This window comes from Chiloscyllium plagiosum, unplaced genomic scaffold (assembly GCF_037043375.1).
Source record: "Chiloscyllium plagiosum isolate Xiang-an unplaced genomic scaffold, Cpla_swu_hap1 HiC_scaffold_36, whole genome shotgun sequence".
Taxonomy (NCBI): Eukaryota; Metazoa; Chordata; class Chondrichthyes; order Orectolobiformes; family Hemiscylliidae; genus Chiloscyllium; species Chiloscyllium plagiosum.
The window spans coordinates 20,978,646-20,997,582 of NW_028270174.1; the positions used below are offsets into that span (position 1 = coordinate 20,978,646).

General features: G+C 41.3%; 1 protein-coding gene across 1 annotated transcript in view; it reads right to left on the bottom strand.

The window, feature by feature from the left end:
• LOC122539414 (janus kinase and microtubule-interacting protein 1-like) overlaps positions 1 to 18,937 on the bottom strand; it is a 419,997-nt gene that overhangs the window by 188,403 nt on the left and 212,657 nt on the right. The window contains 1 exon segment of the mRNA XM_087980036.1: positions 3,215 to 3,452. Within this exon segment, the coding sequence (XP_087836162.1) occupies positions 3,215 to 3,343 (129 nt within the window). The 5' untranslated portion in view covers positions 3,344 to 3,452.

Below are 18,937 nucleotides of genomic sequence, written 5' to 3' on the forward strand. Positions count from 1 at the left end.
TTACCTCCAGTGGCTTCAAAGAATCAACGGCACTTTCACAACTTGAGACCGATGAAGTGGTATTGATGAAAAGACAAAAGCAAATCAACTACGGAAAAAAACTGTTGCTTATGACAGATTCATTCAGGAAGTTCCTGACCGTCTTCGGAAACCACATGTTTACCCAAGTACTCCTAACAAGCTTAAGAAGTTCAGTCATAGATCCTGGGACGAGCAAATTAGGCAGGGCAGACTTTGAGAAGGAAGCTTGGCATCTTTCTGCCATCGTGCCATTTTGCCATATTGCCAATGCTGGAGACATTGGCAGGTTGACTACCTGCTACGAACCTTTCTCACTTACATGGGTATTCTCCCTTCATTGAAAGGGTCCATCTCCAGATTGGGAGACCAACAGGTGGGGTTGGTCAGGGGCCCTCTGTGATGGGCACTCCATATTTTGCACCAATGCACTGCTCAATGGTAAACATCTCCCAGTCAGGACTCAGCATCCCATAGCCCAGCTCATCTCTGTTAGAGCCTCCCTCTCCCTCTGGAGCGGCAACTGTTCACCATGAGTCTACCACTTCTGAGGCTGCCATCTGAAAAGGTCAGCAGTGCTTCAGGAGGGTCAGGCTACCTGCAAAACATTTTCCAGGGCCCTTCTTTCCCCAAAGGTGGCATGAGCTACTGATTTTAGGCCCAGTGATGCGACTTCAACTTTAACAGAAAAGTCCAGCTCATTGTTTCCTCATCAAAGCTCCTTCTTCAGTCTTGGCTTCAATATGGAACTGAAAGCCATTCAGCCCATTATAATTTTGAAACTTTCTAGCAAATCTTTTCATCTTGAGATCAAATTAAAGGAGCAAGATGTGCTATAATTTCACAACTCCCACCTCACACCTTAAAAAAAAGCTAACTTGAAAGCATGAGGTGTAATATCAGCTGATTTAATGTTTCTCCCATTTCCTGGCCTACGCACAGCAATTTTGCTCAGCCTTTCAGTGGATTTGCATTCGAATTTCAGGTCCCATGTTTCGATCTCTCGCAATTGTCTCGCTTTCTATTTTAAGAAGCTGTACTTGCAAACACATTCACACACCATGGTATATCGATGCAACATCATTGTAGCTCTCAGCAATTTGACTACCCATTTCCAATTGTTGTCAAACCTTTCATAGAATCATAGAATCCCTACAGTGTGGAAATAGGCCATTCAGCCCAACAAGTCCATACCGACCCTCTGAAGAGCATCTCCCACCCTATCCCTGGAACTCTACAGTTTAAATTTGCCATACATCTGAAAAATCAGATGTATTTCAATCATGAAACCTACTCTGCTGCTACGCAAGCTAAATTTGATTGAGACAAATGCTTCTGTCCCTTAGGTCTTGTAAACTTTAAAGACAATAGAGAAACGAATTTTACTGCAATTACTACAGCTTTCCAGCATTCCCATTATTACCCAGATGAACAATTTAGTCTACTCACACACATCCCCTGTGACAGATCGTGCAATGAAAATTCTGCTGACTGAAGTTTCAACTCAATATTATGAACCGTTACAAATTTAGGAAAATATATTTTCCCATCTAGAAAACCCATTTTCTGCAGAACAAGAGATAAGCTAGAACAAGCTGATGACTAAATTGAATGTCTTTTTTATCAACAGAATAATTTTATCTTTATATATGCCCAGTACAGAAAAGTATTCACTAAACAGAAGAAAATCAACTAAAAGCTCACAGCCCTCATCATTCAGTTTAAATTAAATATGATGTACCCATGCTACACTGTTCCTAATGCAATTTGTCAGTTCAGATTGCTGACATTGATCTGATATGCCCCCAGTGTAAGACTGTTTCTTGGCAATGTTTGCTCCCAGAATCCCAAACAGAGAGCCCCAAGAGGCCTGCTGAAGCAGTGAAGACTGGTGAGCACAGCTTTGTACGACTGTTGCCTGAAAAGACAAGGTAAAACCTCCTCAACCCTCAGCATCCAATGGATATCTGCAAAAAGCAATATGAACTTGTATCTTTTTGGGTCACTTTTCACCTTGGTCTGCTCCTCACAGTAATCCTGCAACAACTAGGTGTAAAGGTGCTTAAAGATGTTCTCTAGGCCTTTCAGTGTCTGGAAAACATACTATGGTGGCAGGAAAGATTTCTCATTACTTACACAGGAATCCTTTATGTGGACCTGTTGCAGGTGCAGTCACTCACCTGCCCTCCCTCTGAAAACTCATGACAATGAAAAGTAGTTGGAGATTCTCCATCTTCATTACTTGTCAAAAGTACTCTGTATCAGGTGCCACACTGTTCCCACATCCCTATCACACTGGAGCTTTGCCAGTTGGACCACTCTAAGCCATCTGTTTGTACTGGTCAACATGCAACTTTTATTCAAGTTCAACTATGGCTTAACAGTAAGAAGTCAATAAATGACCATTGAATTTGTCGACAGCCATTCATTTTAAACTGAAAATGTGAAAAGTGAAAGCTTCCATTGCATTTATAAAAAAGGGGTTTCTTTTTATGATAATAACAGTGTTGGGAAATTACAGAGGTATCAATTGAGGTCTTGCTGGTTGAGACCACGACAATGTTTTGTGTCTTTCTTGCACTGTCTTTGATTCAACATATTGAAATCACCAGAATTGCTATACATACTGCAATAAGCAAGATGTATAGCTGTGTGCTTATTGTATCATTACAGCCAGTATTATTAGAACATGTGCAATAGTATTAGAATCCCAGATTTTGATTCCCGTCAACTGGTCCACCTAACAATTGGCACTTCCGCACTTGGATCTCGAGTTGTGACTTAAGGGGAAATAATGGGAAATGGGAAGCTGAGAACCAACCCCAAGGTGAAGAGGTCCGAACTGCCTAGGCCATTGTGACTCAGCACAATCCACACCCCATTGCTTACTAACTCTTGCAAACAGGCAAAAACCCATGTTTGTCTCATGTGGTGACTGATGGAGAGATGGAAATGAATTTTATTGATTTAGACAAAGATATAATATCAGTTACAAATAACTTGACCTCAACCAAAAAATAGCAAGGACTCTGGAAACCTATACATGGTACATCGATTGATGGAATAGATATTAATAAACTACTCTCAGAGTTCATAGAATTATCTCAACATTTTCCACCACGCATCTGCTCCATTCATGTTGCTGTACGCAATAACATTACCTGCAATGCTATTCGGTATTGATCACCATCCCTACCTTGCCTTTTTCCTGCTGAAGCTCGATTTGAATATCAGTCAGCTTGGCTCGGAGTTCCTCATTGGCAGCTTGCAATGCATCTATTAATGCCTCGGGCTTTTCGCCCTTCACCCGTCCTTTCTTTGACATGTTTGTTCAGCAATTCTTCTGCACACAGTGAAGGTGGAATCAGTAATTCCTAACTGTCAACATTTCACAGCCTATGGAATATCCTCCCATCAGCTCCATCATTTGGACCCTGGAGTGAACAGATTCAAAACAAAGTGGAAAGAAAAGTCAACCGTGTAATTCATTACAACACACTATCATATGTAGCACTTCAAGCCAAAGCATTGACACAGCATCCTCAGCTTTGCTATTTTCAACTGCTCCGTCATATGATCAGAAATAGGGCTGTTCACATACATTGAACTCTATTCACAATAAACCTCAGATAATAATAGAGCTATTAATCCAGTGCTTGAGACTTGAACTGAATGTATATACTGAATACTATATATAAGGAGACAAAAAAACTGCAGATGCTGGAATCCAAAGTAGACAGGTAGGAGGCTGGAAGAACACAGCAAGCCAGGCAGCATCAGCAGGTAGAGATGTTGACGTTTCAGGTGTAACCCTTCCTCAGTCCTGAAGAAGGGTTACACCCGAAATATCGACTTCTTCACCTCCTGATGCTGCCTGGCTTGCTGGGTTCTTTCAGCCTCCAGCCTGGCTACATAGTATGTAAGGACCAGCCAATGCCCACCACCAATGGGAGAAAGTATAATCTCTTTCCCGCGACAATCAACTGCATTACCATTGCCAGGAGACCACCACCAATAACCTGGATGGGTCACCATTGATTAGACCAGCCACAAAATTGTACACTGCAGTGCCAGAACTCAGTGGTGGGCATGTCAACAATTACAGTTACAATGAAATAAAAGAAATGGTGACTGTGGAAAGGAAATCACAGCCATTGGGTTTTTATGGTGGAGAGTGATCTGGATGTCCAGGGAGTAGAGAGGTAGGGATCAAGGGTTTGAGTTTGGTGGGGCAGTGGGTGACAGGAATGAAGAGAAGACATTCTTGGGAGGGGGTGACGCCAAAGCACAAAGGGAATTCCACTCCCCCTTCTCACAACTGATGCACACTTTCTCCATCCCATCCATTCCAAAATTGCCACTGCACACCCGGCTCACCTGCCTGTGCCCAGCATTTTACGGCTCCTGGTGAAATGATTCCAATAGTCCTGGCCTCAAAAGGTCTATAGGCATACACCTAATGCTAAGTATGTATTCTCCCCACTCCTACAAACATATTTTGTAAAGGGGGGGGAGGGGTAAATCCACATCATTGTTTCAGCCTGTTGTTTGTGAAGTTAAAGTGGACCATCTCTAACTCCAACTGTGGTGGAAGATCAACAGGAACCAATTACTTAAATGAGTGCATATTTCAATCCATCTATTTGTGCACTGCTTCTCTGGAGTTTACGGCAGTTGTGCACCCACGTTATAGCAGGACAAACTTGTCAGGAGCTCCACCTTTAACATCCACCCCTGGGCAGTCAAGACTCTCCTTGAGAGAAAAGAAATCTCACACCATCAGCATTCATATCCCAAGTCAGTTTTACAAAATTCACATTTTTTAAAAACTGTTAAGTAAACCTTTTGTTTAAAGCATGATAACTCCTTGTCCTGCTACACTTTCACTCCAATTTATTATTTGTGTGCTTTCACGCCTAATTCAGAGCAGTATTTTTCGGGATTATCTCTCACTGTCAGTTCTGCCCAAACTAGCGTCCTTTCCAGAACAAAAGAGGAGGCCGATTTGTGTCTATTGTATAGGAAACGGTGGAATGTTGAATGAAATATTGTTTTAAGCAGCATGACTATAGCAATTGATTTAAGCAAGAACATTAGGTGCCAAAATAATTTGTATTTAATGTGCTTAACAGATGCCCAACATGTGAGACTAAATGTGTATCACAGAGATCATGTGATAAAGTGATCAAGTGACAAAGTGCCATTAATGATCTCAAGAAGGCACCAGGCAGTTATAAACTAGGGAATGAAAAATGCTAACATTAAACACCATTAATTTACATCATAGAAAATATTTATGTACTGTACAAAGCTATTCAATCAAATCGATAAACAGTAAAAGACTTGTAATGGTAAATACATGATCTGAACTGTAAAGAGGAAGTTTGCATTACAATGTTAGTTTATCACTGAAGTGACTAAAGTTTGCTACATGTAGGTAATACCATTGTTGTTGGTAGTAAAATATGGAATAACAATTTTTAACTTCCACCATCTGATTTCAATAGCTGTGACCTCTCATAGAGTAAAATGGTTTCAAAGACAGAAAAAAACCGACTTAAGATTACCTGACCACAGCTTGAGCCAACACATGAAATCATCAGGAAGAAAAAGATCAGTGATTACACAAATGCACTGGAGTGCAGATATGTAGCTGTTGTTTGAGTTATACCTTTCTGGATAAATTTCACTTCCTGGAGATGAGATTATACAGTGGGGGAGGAACGATGAAGCCAGAACTTGGGAATGTACAAATGAACTGTATTTCAGGCAACCATTTTCAGACACATTAGAGAAAGAGGGAGAGAGAGAAAAATGGACTTGTAAGAGCAGAGCTGGAAGGCTGCCTCATTCTCAGTTTTCTCTCAGTCTCTCAAGATGTAACATCTGGTGATAAATCAAATTGCAAACATATCTATTTAACGAAAACTCAAAGAAATCTAACATTCAACTATTGCTAAGGATATTTGTCATATGTTAAGCAACCGTGGTCCCCAGTTAAACCAATACTTGAATAACTTTAAGGATTTTTAATGACATATTGTTTTATCTTCCAGCCTGTACTTTTTAAACTTTACACCTATTTTTGTGTTTAATATCATAATTTATTATTTGCTCTGGGGTTGGACCATGTTAAAATTCCTTTTTGTTTCACTCAAGGAAACTTTGCAATTAGGTCCTTAATTTTGAAAGTATGAACTACATTTTAAACTGATATGTGTTTAGCAATATGCTAAAAACAATTTACATTCTTTTGATGAACTAAAGGGTATTAAAAAGGGAGCTTATTCACACCTTCTCAACTGGTCAGAACAAGCTCTTGAAATTAAAGAGCTGCATTGAAAGGTTATTCTTAGGTAAATTGTGCACGTTTTAAAAATCAGTGTCAACATTCTGAATCCAAGGAAATGAATTCCATCTATCACAGTGACCTTGCCATCTCATACTTGTTTATAATTCTTTCAGACCCATTTGTTACAATGTTTTTCTCTCCGATTTTTATTTATTCATTGGCACATGCATGTGCACATATACACACAAGGACACCGACCTAACCTATGCACACATACTTATGGATGTTCATAATTGAGCAAGATCGTTCCAGAATCCAGAGTCATTAGAAAAAGAACTTTCTATTTTTGGAAATGACATTGCTGTCTGTTAAGATACACTACATCATTAGTCACAATTTCTGCTGGACATGGATAGAAGAGTTTAAATCACAAAATGCATTTGTTCTGACTCTGTGATGAAGTAAATTAACAAATGGGGAGGTGATGGTTTTTTGAGTGCAACAATCCAGTAGGGCCAGGCAGTAATCCAGTCATTTACTGGATCCAGTAATCCAGTAATGGCAGAAGATGGAATTTTAATTCAACAAAAATCCGGAATAAAAAAAAGGTTAATGGCCACTGTCAATTGCCATTTAAGAAAAATAAATCTGGTTCACTAATAGGAAGGAAAGCTGCTATCCTTATCTGGTCTGGCCTACATGTAACTGCAGAACCACTGTAAAGTAGTTGACTCTTAACTATCTTGTGGACAATTAGGGGTGAGTAGTAAATGCTGTATCACTCAGTGATACCCCACATTCTGTGAACAAATAAAAAAAGGGACTTTTTTTTAATCCTGCAAAAGAAAATATAGACTTTCTGAGCTGGTAATCATTTCTTAAATAATTACGAGGCAGTCACCATACAAACCGGACATGTTGTTATGAAGGAACAGCTTCATTTGAATAATATCTGGTATGTTTTCTGTGTACTCAGAAGTGTTCCACAGCCAATAAGTTACTTTACAAACGTAGCTGGTGTCTCATAGGAAAACCTGAGGACCAGTGTGTTAACAGTAAGGAATTAAGGGTTATGGTGAGAGGGCAGGTAAGTGGAGTTAAGGCCACAAAAAGATCAGCCATGATCTTATTGAATGGTGGAGCAGGCTCGAAGGGCCAGATGGCCTACTCCTGCTCTTAGTTCTTATGTTCTGATGTAATAGTAATGTCACAAAGCAAGTGAGATAAACAATTAAACTATTTGACTTTGCTGGATGAGAAGTGGCTATCCAGTACAATTCTGTGGAATTATTCGCTGATATTTGAACCATAAGTTGAGGACTTTTTTTAAAGACTTCAGACAAGGTAGCACTTGCTGAGTATCACATAGAAGTTCTGAACTTATATGGCAGTACCATCAATGCAGCCAAGATGACAGTCCATGGAGACTAATTACCTTATAGAATATGCAAATGGAATGCATCTTGGGTTGAAACCATGTTAAGTGTGGTAAAGTGTACCAGTATACCCATAGCTCATTAAATCAAGCCCAATAAATAATATCTTGGCTAGAATTTCCTTGCTCAACAATGGCAAATGCTGAGAAGTTTGCTGCTATTGAGGGCCACAGTGGGAATTGACTCAATGTAAAATCTGACAGTTTAGAGTGTGCCTGAATGATTCCCCTGTCATTCTATGGCAGGAGACATTATTGTAGGAATTTGGCTTTTCTGTACACAATCTGACTCGATTTTTCAATGCCACATGATAGGCTTCTTAAGCGCAGGTGGAACTCAGTAAACAGAGAGAACAGATGAAGGCTTTGCTCCTATGTGCACATGACATGAACATGTTAAAAATCTTCTCATAAAGATTTTCTCAATTTCCTGCCCTCTCTACTTATTCCCCCCTCCCGCTATCATTCCCCAACTCCACAAGTTCATGTCTCTGGTTCCCAGTTTTTGTATAAGGTGTAAGGGTCTGAAAGGGTTAATACTGAGATGTGTACTAATTATCATTCAACTTGGTGAAATCGTATGGATTTGGATGAGAGAACAGCTTTGGATCTCAAAGGAGTAAAGTCTAATATTGAGAATTCCCTCTGTCTCAGTGACAATGTCCAACATACCAAAGTAACTTGTAACTAGTTTCTCTCATGCAATTAATGCCATCTTGTTTAAGATGACAGCCTTTTCTCAATAGACCACCAACTGGGTTTCCCCTACCCCACTAGACCAAACAGGCTCTTTAGATGCTGACTAGGAAAGGGGACAGTGGCAGCAAAGGTACTAGACAAAGGGAGTTTCTGACTTGAGTGGGCCGTACAGGATTCCCTCACTGAGAGAGGATGGGGACTGAAAATTAATGTTATATTGAGCTATACGGCAGAGAGCTCATACACAACATGACTAGCATCAGTATGGATTATACAATGAACAAGTCCCAAAACATTACAAAACTATTACAGTTCAGTTTTACTTCAGTTTTCTCTCGACTGTCCTTTTGCAGGCACTGGAAGTTCTGAGATTTTTTTCCTCCACCCTGCAGTATCTATTCTAAGAGAATTCCTCACTGGTTTTGCATCTGGGCTCCACCCTGCTACCATCTCCCTGTCTCCAAGATCCCTTGAACAAATAATATACTTCAGAATGGATGCTTTGCTGGCACTTTTGCTTCAAATTCCTCCACTAACCAACCTCCATCAGTGTTATGCCAACGAGTTCTATCTTCCCATCTCTTGTCACTCTCACTGTTGTCTGCCACCTTACTTGTAAACTTTTGTCCCAAAGTTCTTGGCACCAGCTAACACTATATTAAAACTGAGATAAGCCCAAACTCCATAGACCTTCAGTTATAGTATAATCTTCTTTTCCTCGGATGCTGCCTGACCGGTTGTGCTTTTCCAGCACCACACTTTTTGATTCTTATCTGCAGCATCTGCAGTCCTCACTTTCTCCTCTTCCTCTTAGGCAGTCCACCAAGACCAAGGATGACTATGTATCACAATGGACTAGTAGTATTATCACTCGACTGTAATCGAGAGACCCAGGTAATATTCTGGGGATCCGAGTTTGAGTTCAATAATAAAAAAAACGTGGAATTAAGAGTCTAATGACCACCACAAATTCATTGTCGATTGTCGGAAAAACCCATCTGGTTCACTAATGTCCTTTAAGAAAGGAAACTGCAATCCATACCTGGTCTAGCCTACATGGGACTCCAAATCCACAGCAATGTGGTTGACTCTTAACTGACCTCTGGGCAATTAGGGATGGGCAATAAATGCTGGTCCAGCTAGCGACGCCCTCATCACTTGACCGAATTTAAAAAAAACAAAATTAAGGAACAGCAGCAAATCAAGGAAACGGGACTTGAAGTGGTTACAAATGAGAAGGCAAAGGGAGTAGGTTAAGCATTGGAAATATCGAGTGGGAATTAGTTAATGTAAAAAATATCTTCAGTTTGACCTTTGAGGCAAACTATTGATTTCTGACATTAACACAGCTCGCAATATTGTTTCAATGTTGCAATCTCTGCGAGGGATAACTGAAAGCCAGAAGTTAGTTTATGAGCTTTTCCTCTCCTAGTTGCTGAGCATTATGTTAGCAGCAAGGAAAATACAAGTAAGACAAGCCTTTGGATAAGTAGAACCAAGATTTTATAACGGATTAACAATGGAGACTGGCGAGGTAGCAACAACTGACTGGAAACATTACAGAGGATTGCAAAACGGACAAAGCAATCATTCTTGGGAATTACTTCTAGGAAATGAATTTAAACCAAGGGCAGGAGGTTTAAAGGGGACGTCAGTGAACAATTTTTCTGTCAGAAGGTGGTGGGAATCTGGAACTCACTACTTGTGAGAATGTAGAGGTAGAATCCCTTAGAACATTGAAGTAGTCCTGGATATGCACTGGCAAACAAGACAAACAAGGCCATTGATCAACAGCAAGAAAATGGCATTAGAATAACTCAATCGTTTTCTTTTAACCGGCGCAGACTCAATGGGCTGAAGGCTCTTTTTTCTGTGCCAATGACCTCTACGACTCTACAATTATGATGAAATGCATTTTTGATATAATTTCTGTGGTTGGGAGTTTTTAAAACTTATTGATCATATTTTCATGCAAGTGACATTGTTATTAGGTCTTTGAATTATGCTACTCTGCTTCCACCATTTCAGGACCTAAAGTTCAAATAGAATCCTTACAAACGTGGAAAACAGGCCATTCAGCCCATCAAGTCCACACTAACCCTCCAAAGAGCATCCCACCCACACACACTCCCCTACCCTATCTCTGCAACTCTGCATTGCACATGGTTAATCCACCTAGCCTACATACCACTGATCACTAGGAGCAATTTAGCACGGCCAATGCACCTAACCTGCACATCTTTGGACGGTGGGAGGAAACTGGAACACTGGAGGAAATCCACGCAGACATGGGGAGAATATGCAAACTCCACAGTGACAATGGCCCAGAAGATGGAATTGAATTGGGGTCCCTGGCGCTGTGAGACAGTAGTGCTAACCACTGAGCCACCATGCCGCCCCAAATACTGTTTTTCGTCCAACTATTATCCAGCTTCAAATTGGCTTATTGGGAACTATAATTGTCTTGAATATTAAAGATATTTTCCCCTTTATATTTTGTGATATCACTTGCAAGCTTGCAATTGTTTCCCATCCCAAACTGCCCTTGTACAGAGAGGGTTGCTGGACCACTTCAGAGCGCAGTTAAGACTCTGTAGTCACATGTAGGCCAGACCAGGTAAGGACCAGTAGATTAGCCTCCCTAAAGAATATTAATGAATCAGATGGATCTTTAAAACAATAAGGTATATATCATGGTCATCATTGCTCATTTTCAACTCCAGCTTTATTGACTTAACTGAAATTTCACAACTGACTTCGAAAGATATGAATCCATTCTCCTAAAACCTTCAAAAACGATAAGACATAGGAGCAGCAGTGAAATGAGCCATTTGGTCCATCGAGTCTACCCTACCTTTCAATGAGATCGTGGCTGATCTGATCGTTGCAAACTCCACTTTTCTGCCTTTACCCCATAGCCTTGATTCCCTTACTGAGTAAAAATCTGTCTTTCTTAGCCTTGAACATACTTAACGATCCAGCCCCTACAGCCCTTTGTGGTAAAACCTTCTGCAGATTCATGACTTCTGAAAGATAAAATTCCTCCTCATTTCTCTCCTAACTGGTGACCCACATGCTCTGAGATGATGCCCTCTGATCCTCGACTTTCCCACAACTGCTGAGATTACACGTGCAGTGACACCGGTAACCAGTAACTCTGTACACCTTTCGCTGCACTCGAATACATGTGACATTAAAAATCTAATCTATATCTAAGCAAATCTATTTAAGACACAGATCGACGGCTCAGTGGTTAGCATTACTGCCTCACATTGCCAGGGACCCGGATTTGATTCCAGCCTCAGGTGACTCTCTGTGTGGAGTTTGCACATTCTCCCCGTGTCTGTGTGGGTTTCCACTGGGTGCTCTGGTCTCCTCCTACCATCCAAAGATGCGGTTAGGTGAACTGGCCACAGGAAATGCAAAGTTGTACACATAAGTCTGGGTAGGATGCTCCTTGGAGGGTTAGTGTGGACTTGTTGGGCTGAATGGCCTGTTTCCACACTGTGGAGATTCCAAATAAATTAAAGACTTCAAGGAATAGAGAGCTGTGGGGGCAGAATCTCTGTGTATATTTAAGCTGAGATAGATGGGCAGTAGAGAAATCAAAGGTTTTGGGGACAATACAGGGAATGTCCGATCAGTCTACCCCTGTTCCTATCTCTCATGGCCTTATAGAAGGAAAATGTAGGAAATGGAATGGAAGTAGAAGACCAACATGATCTTATTGAATGGTGGCAAGGACTGAAGGACCTATTCCTGCTCCTATTTCTTATGTTCTTACAAAAAATAGATTGAGGTTAAAACTATGTCTGCTTCTGACGAGCAATTTTGTTTTTAATATATCATTTCTACTACACAGGATAGGCCTTTAGGGTATGATTTCTGTTAACTTTGCAGAATTCATGACTATTGTCTTCCCGCTTGCTGCATAGAACTGAATTACTCATGTATCTTGTATCTCCAATGACCAAATGCAAACAGATATTCTATACGTCATTGGTTTCATTAATCAAATAAAAAAAACAAGGTCAATCTAGTTCACCCTTGATCATCTAGGTAAACACATATAAGAATAATAGATTGTTGGCTAACCATGCAAACAATTCTCGTTTCCATTAGTCAACAACAGGCCTTAATGTGAGGCAAAAGGCAAGAAAACAAGTTGTTATGGAAAGCTATCTCCAAATTCATCTGTTTGCCTAAGCATCTAGACTTAGAGGGAACATTCCCACAATCTATTTTATATGATATAGTTTCTCATCTTCATGAAATAGCTCATTCTACTATGAATAAGCTCTGTATAAGAATGTTAGCTCTGTATAATTTGTTAGCTCTGTATAAGAATGTTAATGTAAAAATATAATCAGTTTTAATGTCAGAAGTGGCTCAGTGGTGGCAATCCAATTCTCAAAAGATGCTCATTCATGCTTCACTCCTTAGATTCGAACACAATAATCTAAGCTGACACTCAGAGTCATACTGCCAGAGTGCTGTGCTGTGATTTCAATCCTAGATTGAAAGTTAACAACCAATCTAACATCAATTGCCTTTCACGGAAGGCACAGTGGCTCAGTGGTTAGCACTGCTGCCTCACAGCACCAGGGTCCCAGGTTTGATTCCAGCCTTGGGAGACTGTGTGGAATTTGCACATTCTCCCTTGTCTGTGTGGGTTTCCTACCACAGTCTAAAGATGTGCAGGTCAGGTGAATTGCCCATAGTGTTAGGTGCATTAGTGAGAGGGAAATGGGACTGGATGGTTTACTCTTTGGAGGGTCGGTTTGGGCTGAAGGGCCTGTTTCCACACAGTAGGGAATCTAATCTAAAGTGCTTTGAGTAAATGCAAATTAATCTTTCCTGGGGTTTTGGCCAGATATTAATCAAATAGATAATCTGATCATAATGTCTTCACTGTTTGTGGAACCCCCAGTGAGTAAACAGATTGTCATATTTGCTACAATATGACATAACATGGGAACAGGAGTTGACCTTTTCGCTTTGTGAACCTGGCTGTCAGTCAGTGTGGTCTCAGCTGATCTGTAGCCTGAGTCCAAATGGTTATGTTTGCTCTTTATCCCTTAATTCCTTTGGTTAAAGTGTGTTAATCCTAGATTGAAAGTTAACAATCAATCTAACATCAATTGCCTTTCATGGAAGACAGCTCTATCTTCTTATCACACATTGCAAGTAGAATTGTTCCCTAATTTCACTTCTGAAAGGTCTGACACTAATATTAAACAATTCCCCCTAGTTCTGAATTCCCCAACCAGTGGAAGTAGCTATCTAACTTATCTTTTATACTTAATATCTTGAAACATTGATCAAATCAACCATTATTCTTCAAAATACCAATGTCAAGTTTGTCTAATCTTTCCTTGAAATTCCACTTCACAATATACAGTAATAGATCATTCCCAATGTGCATCATGCAGAACTGCTCACTATGCTCCAAGTGTGGTCCACTCAAGGATATGTATAGCTGAGGCATAAATTCTAACTCCTGGGTATTCTCGTCCTTCAGTTATGAAGGTCAGCCTTTGATTAGCTGTTCTGATTATTTTCTGTATCAGCTCACAGCATTTTCATGATTAAAGTATCTGGATGCTCAAATCTCTTTGGGCTTTCACTCTTCCTGGCTCTCCATCATTTAGAATGTACCCTTTTCTATTCTTTTCAGGTCCAAATAATCTCCAATGAAATTCTTTGCCACAGAACTGTCCATTTATTTAACCTATTAATTTATCTGTATCATTTTATGCTTCAATTTATGCTGCTTGCAATTTTGCCTTTCAAGAAATCTGAGTACATGTTTTCTATCTCATTGTCTAAACCCTTAATAAACTTGCTCTCTCTCTGGGTTTCATCTCCACCCAGCAGTTCATTCCTTCCCCTCCAGCATCCCACCCTCACTCCCTGTCTTCAGTATATACACCACCTTTTCCTGGCCAGTATTAGTTCTTAAGAAGGGTCAGTGGACTCAAAATGCTAACTCTGCTTTCTCTCCACAGATGCTGCCGGACCCATTGAGTTTCTCCACCACTTTCTGTTTTTGTTTCAGATTTCCAGCATCTGTAGTTTACTTCCCTATGTAGCTCAAGTTCCTTCTTGGATGGGAAAACTTATGATTATTTGTTTCTCTCTCTACAAAACATTCACTGCATCCTGTGGATCGCTCATGTCAATGACAACTTAACAAAGAGTTTTAGGAAACAAATGCAACTTTGGATGTTTTGCTTGGTGAGCGTTACAATTTGGCATTGTGCCAGTGGTCCCCAACATATTGCGGAAGGCAAGCTTTTTATCTGAGACACCTCTCATCTGTTTAGCACAAGAAGCATCGGTATAGATCGAAAGCAGAAATATATGTATCTGGGGAGTGGAGGAATGCAGAAAAAAAAGTTCCCTAAAGAACAATAGAGATACAAAATAATTTTCAACCTCCATGTGGGAAAAACATGAAGTTATACTTAGTAGTAGTGAGGGTGAATGTAGACTGGAATTTGTCAAATATGATAGAGATAAACACGTGATTTCTATTGTTGGTATTCTTGGCATCAATGCCAAATCAAAACTGCAGCAGAATTTCAATTCATTTCTCTGAAATGTGCTTTATAAAATATAACCATGGTAAAATACAGGTCACTGTGTAATGTATCTTAGTTGCCACATGTCATTAGACAGAAATGGATCATTTTCTAGTCCAATGGCTCTATTTTGTTGAGGATGAGTGCCATTTGCATTATGTTGTTCTATTTTGCTGTCAAGGTTGCACGGATTTGCACATCTCTCTATGGTGCCTGAATATTAATGGCTCTTAACAGAAGATTAGCATTTGAAAAATGTTAAGGGCAGAAATAAACAAATGGCATTTGAATTTTGCTCCTCCAAGTTAAAAACACTAATGATTTGCAGCCTCTTTAGTACATTTGTGACTTCCTCAGTCTCTGCAAATTACACAGTCTTCCAAAAGAGGCTGCATTTTATCATCACAGTAAGCCTGATACTTTCCCATCTTGAAGTCAATTTTTCAAAGTGTAGCTTCGTATTCCCAAAATAACCCTGTGTACAGGAGATTGAGAGTACTGAGGTCACGAGTAAGGTTTCAAAGTCGCAAGAGTGTACTGGCAGGCAGGAATGTAGTTTGAAGTGTGTCTACTTCAATACCAGGAGCATCTGGCATAAGGTGCGTCAACATGCAGCATCGGTCGGTACCTGGGACTTCGATGTTGTGGCCATTTCAGAGACATGGATTGAGAAAGGACAGGAATGGTTATCGCAGGTTTCGGGTTTTAGACATTTCAGTAAGATCAGCGAAGATGGTAGAAGAGGGGGAGGTGTGACATTGTTAGTCAAGGGCAGTATTACGGTGGCAGAAAGGACGTTTGAGAACTCGTCTACTGACGTAGTATAAACTGTGGTTAGGAACAGGAAAGGTGAGGTCACTCTGTTGGGAGTTGTCTGTAGGCCTCCAAATAGTTCCAGAGATGTAGAGGAAAGGATTGCAAAGATGATTCTAGATAGGACTAAAAGTAACAGGGCAGTTGTTATGAGGGACTTCAACTTTCCAAATATTGACTGGAAATGCCAACGCTTGAGTACTTTAGATGGGTCAGTTTTTGTCCAATGTGTGCAGCAGGGCTTCCTGACACAGTATGCCGACACGCCAACAAGGAGTGAGGCCACAATGGATTTGGTACTGGTTAATGAACCAGGCCAGGTGTTAAATTTGGAGATAGATGATAGTGACCCCAATTTGGTTATGTTTACAGTTTTGGTTGTCACATTATAGAAAGGATGTGGAAGCAGTGGAAAGTGTGGAGAGGAGATTTACCAGGATGTTGCTTGGTATGGAGGGAAGGTTTTATGAGGAAAGGCTGAGGGACTTGAGGCTGTTTTCGTGAGACAGAAGAAGGTTAAGAGGTGACTTAATAGTGGAGGATTAGATAGGGTGGACAGTGAGAGCCTTTTTCTTCTGATGGTAATGGCTAGCATGAGGGGACTTAACTTTAAATTGAGGGGTGATAGATATAGAACAGATGTCAGAGGTAGGTTCTTTACTCCAAGAGTAATAAGGGTGTGGAGTGCACTGCCTGCAACAGTAGTAGACTTGCCAACTTTAAGGGCATTTTAATGGTCATTGGATAAACATATGGATGATAAATGGAAAACTGTAGGTTAGACGGGCTTGTTACAACACAGGGTAAACCTGCCTGCTTAATTTAAACCATCAATACTTTGTGATGTCAGGTAGTTCTGCTGGCTTTTGATTCTCTTAAAGGTATAGTACACCCATATCTTCATAACAGGCTTTAGATTGGTTTCACAGGTCGGCGCATCATCAAGGGCCAAAGGGCCTGTACTGTGCTGTAATGTTCTATGTTCTATGCAGGAGTTGAGGTTTCACTTCAAACTGTGAGAGAAATGTGATATAATGCACAGCCTACCAAGTTAAGTACGTGCATTGAGTTGTCAATAGTGAGTGATACTCTTGAAGTGATGGCTCCAAGATTTACTGGCAAACAGGAGGGTGTGATTCCATTCCTGCTCTTGCTGATGCTGATGGGAGGGCCTCATTAACATTTCTACTCTTTAGGTTGTTTTGTAAACCTTACATGGGATGTAGGCATTGCTAGCAAGCCCTGAATTTATTGACCATCAAGATGGCTCCAGAGCATTGTGACTCTTTGCAAGCTATCTTCAGCTACAGAAATGGCGCAAAGAAAGATCAACTTTATGAGAGGTCCATTCAAAAGTCTGTTAACAGTGGGGAACAAATTATTCTTGAATCTGTTGGTATGTGCTTTCAAACTTATGCTTTTTTTCTGCCATATGTTTTGGTACCTGCTAGTTACTGCTGATTCCACATGGTATGAGCTTAGGTGTGAGTACTTTTCATGACTTATAAATAACTTATAATGACTTATTTATTACTTGCCTTTTGAAAATCCAAATATATCATGTCCACTACATTATCCTTATCTTGTTTTCCAATTAGTTCTTGACAGTACTCAATAAGTTTGGTTAAATAAAAGCTTCACTTTTGAAATCTATGCTGATTACTCGTTATTACATTCTCAATTTTTAGGTCTACAGAGGAACCTCGATTATCCGAACGAGACGGACGGGCACTATTCCATTCAGATAATTGATTATTCGGTTAATCGATTAAATGCCTTTCCTCGGGGGCTCAGAGATTTGTGTTAAGTCTGCTCCCCATTCAGAAGATGAGACAGTAGCACAACGTGCACAAGCCTCCGCGCCTCCCCATCTCCCCCCCAGCCCCATCCAACACTGACTCCTCTCCGTCCCCAACCCCAGCCGCCACCCCCACCCCCACCCCATCCAACCCTGACCTCCCGATGCCCTGTAACCCCATCCAATGCCATCCCCTGCCTGCCCCCCCAGCCCCAGCAAACACTGACCCCCCCACCCACCCCCAGCCACCCGTCCAATGCCGCTACCCTGTCCGCCCCCCAGTCCCATCCAAAACTGATCCGTTCTGCACCCCACTGCCCAATGCCGCCCAACCATCCAACACTGACTCCCCCAGCCCAACCCACCTCCCCAACACCACCCCACTGTCCAACACTGCCTCACCGTCCACCTCCAAGCCCCATCCAACAATGACCTCCATCCGCCCCACCCGCCCCCAACACCGCCCCATCATTCAACACTGGCACCCGTCCACCCCACCCCCACCCATTCCCCCCAACACAGCCCCCCGTCTGCCACCCAGCCCCAATCAACACTGACGCTCGTTCGCTACCTCCTCACATCCAACACCCCCTCACCTCCCCTTCCCCGGTCTGCCCCCCCCCCGGCCCCATCCAACACTGACCCTCAACACCATTCCTCCCCTAGTTCAACACTGCACCCCCCCAACCCCATCCAACACTGACCCCTGTCCGCCTCCACCCCTGTCCACACCCCCGCCCTGTCCAACACCATCCCCCGCCCACCCCCGCATCCCACCCGCCCATCAAATCCGTGCAACACCGCCCCTCCCATCTGCACCCACACCCCATCCACCCAGCCCCTGTTCTCAGCAGCATTTCAGAAAGCTGAGCTCACTTTTAATCACTGTAAAAAAACAGACGTGATCAGTGTTGCAAACACGTCTTTGGTGTAATGTTTCTATCCGACCTTGAGATCTTCTTCGGACAATCTGAAATTCGGATAATTGATATCCGAATAATTGAGGTTCCTCTGTATAAATGAGAATTGCGTATGTTTTCCAACCATTGGTCATGAAGCTTTTTTTTTCTCATTGTCCAAACGTGTTTTACTCTCCTTTGTAAATATAGGAATCACATTAGCAAGTGTGATTAAAAGAAGTTCTCCACACAGTACAGACTCATGCCAGATGACAAAATGCACACACTTTCACACCTATATTAGCATATGACTGCTTTTTTATGCCAGGTGAAAAAGTACAGCTTAGTCCTTGTAAAAGGAATTATGTCAGATTGTGATAGTTCTTGAATAATATGGAC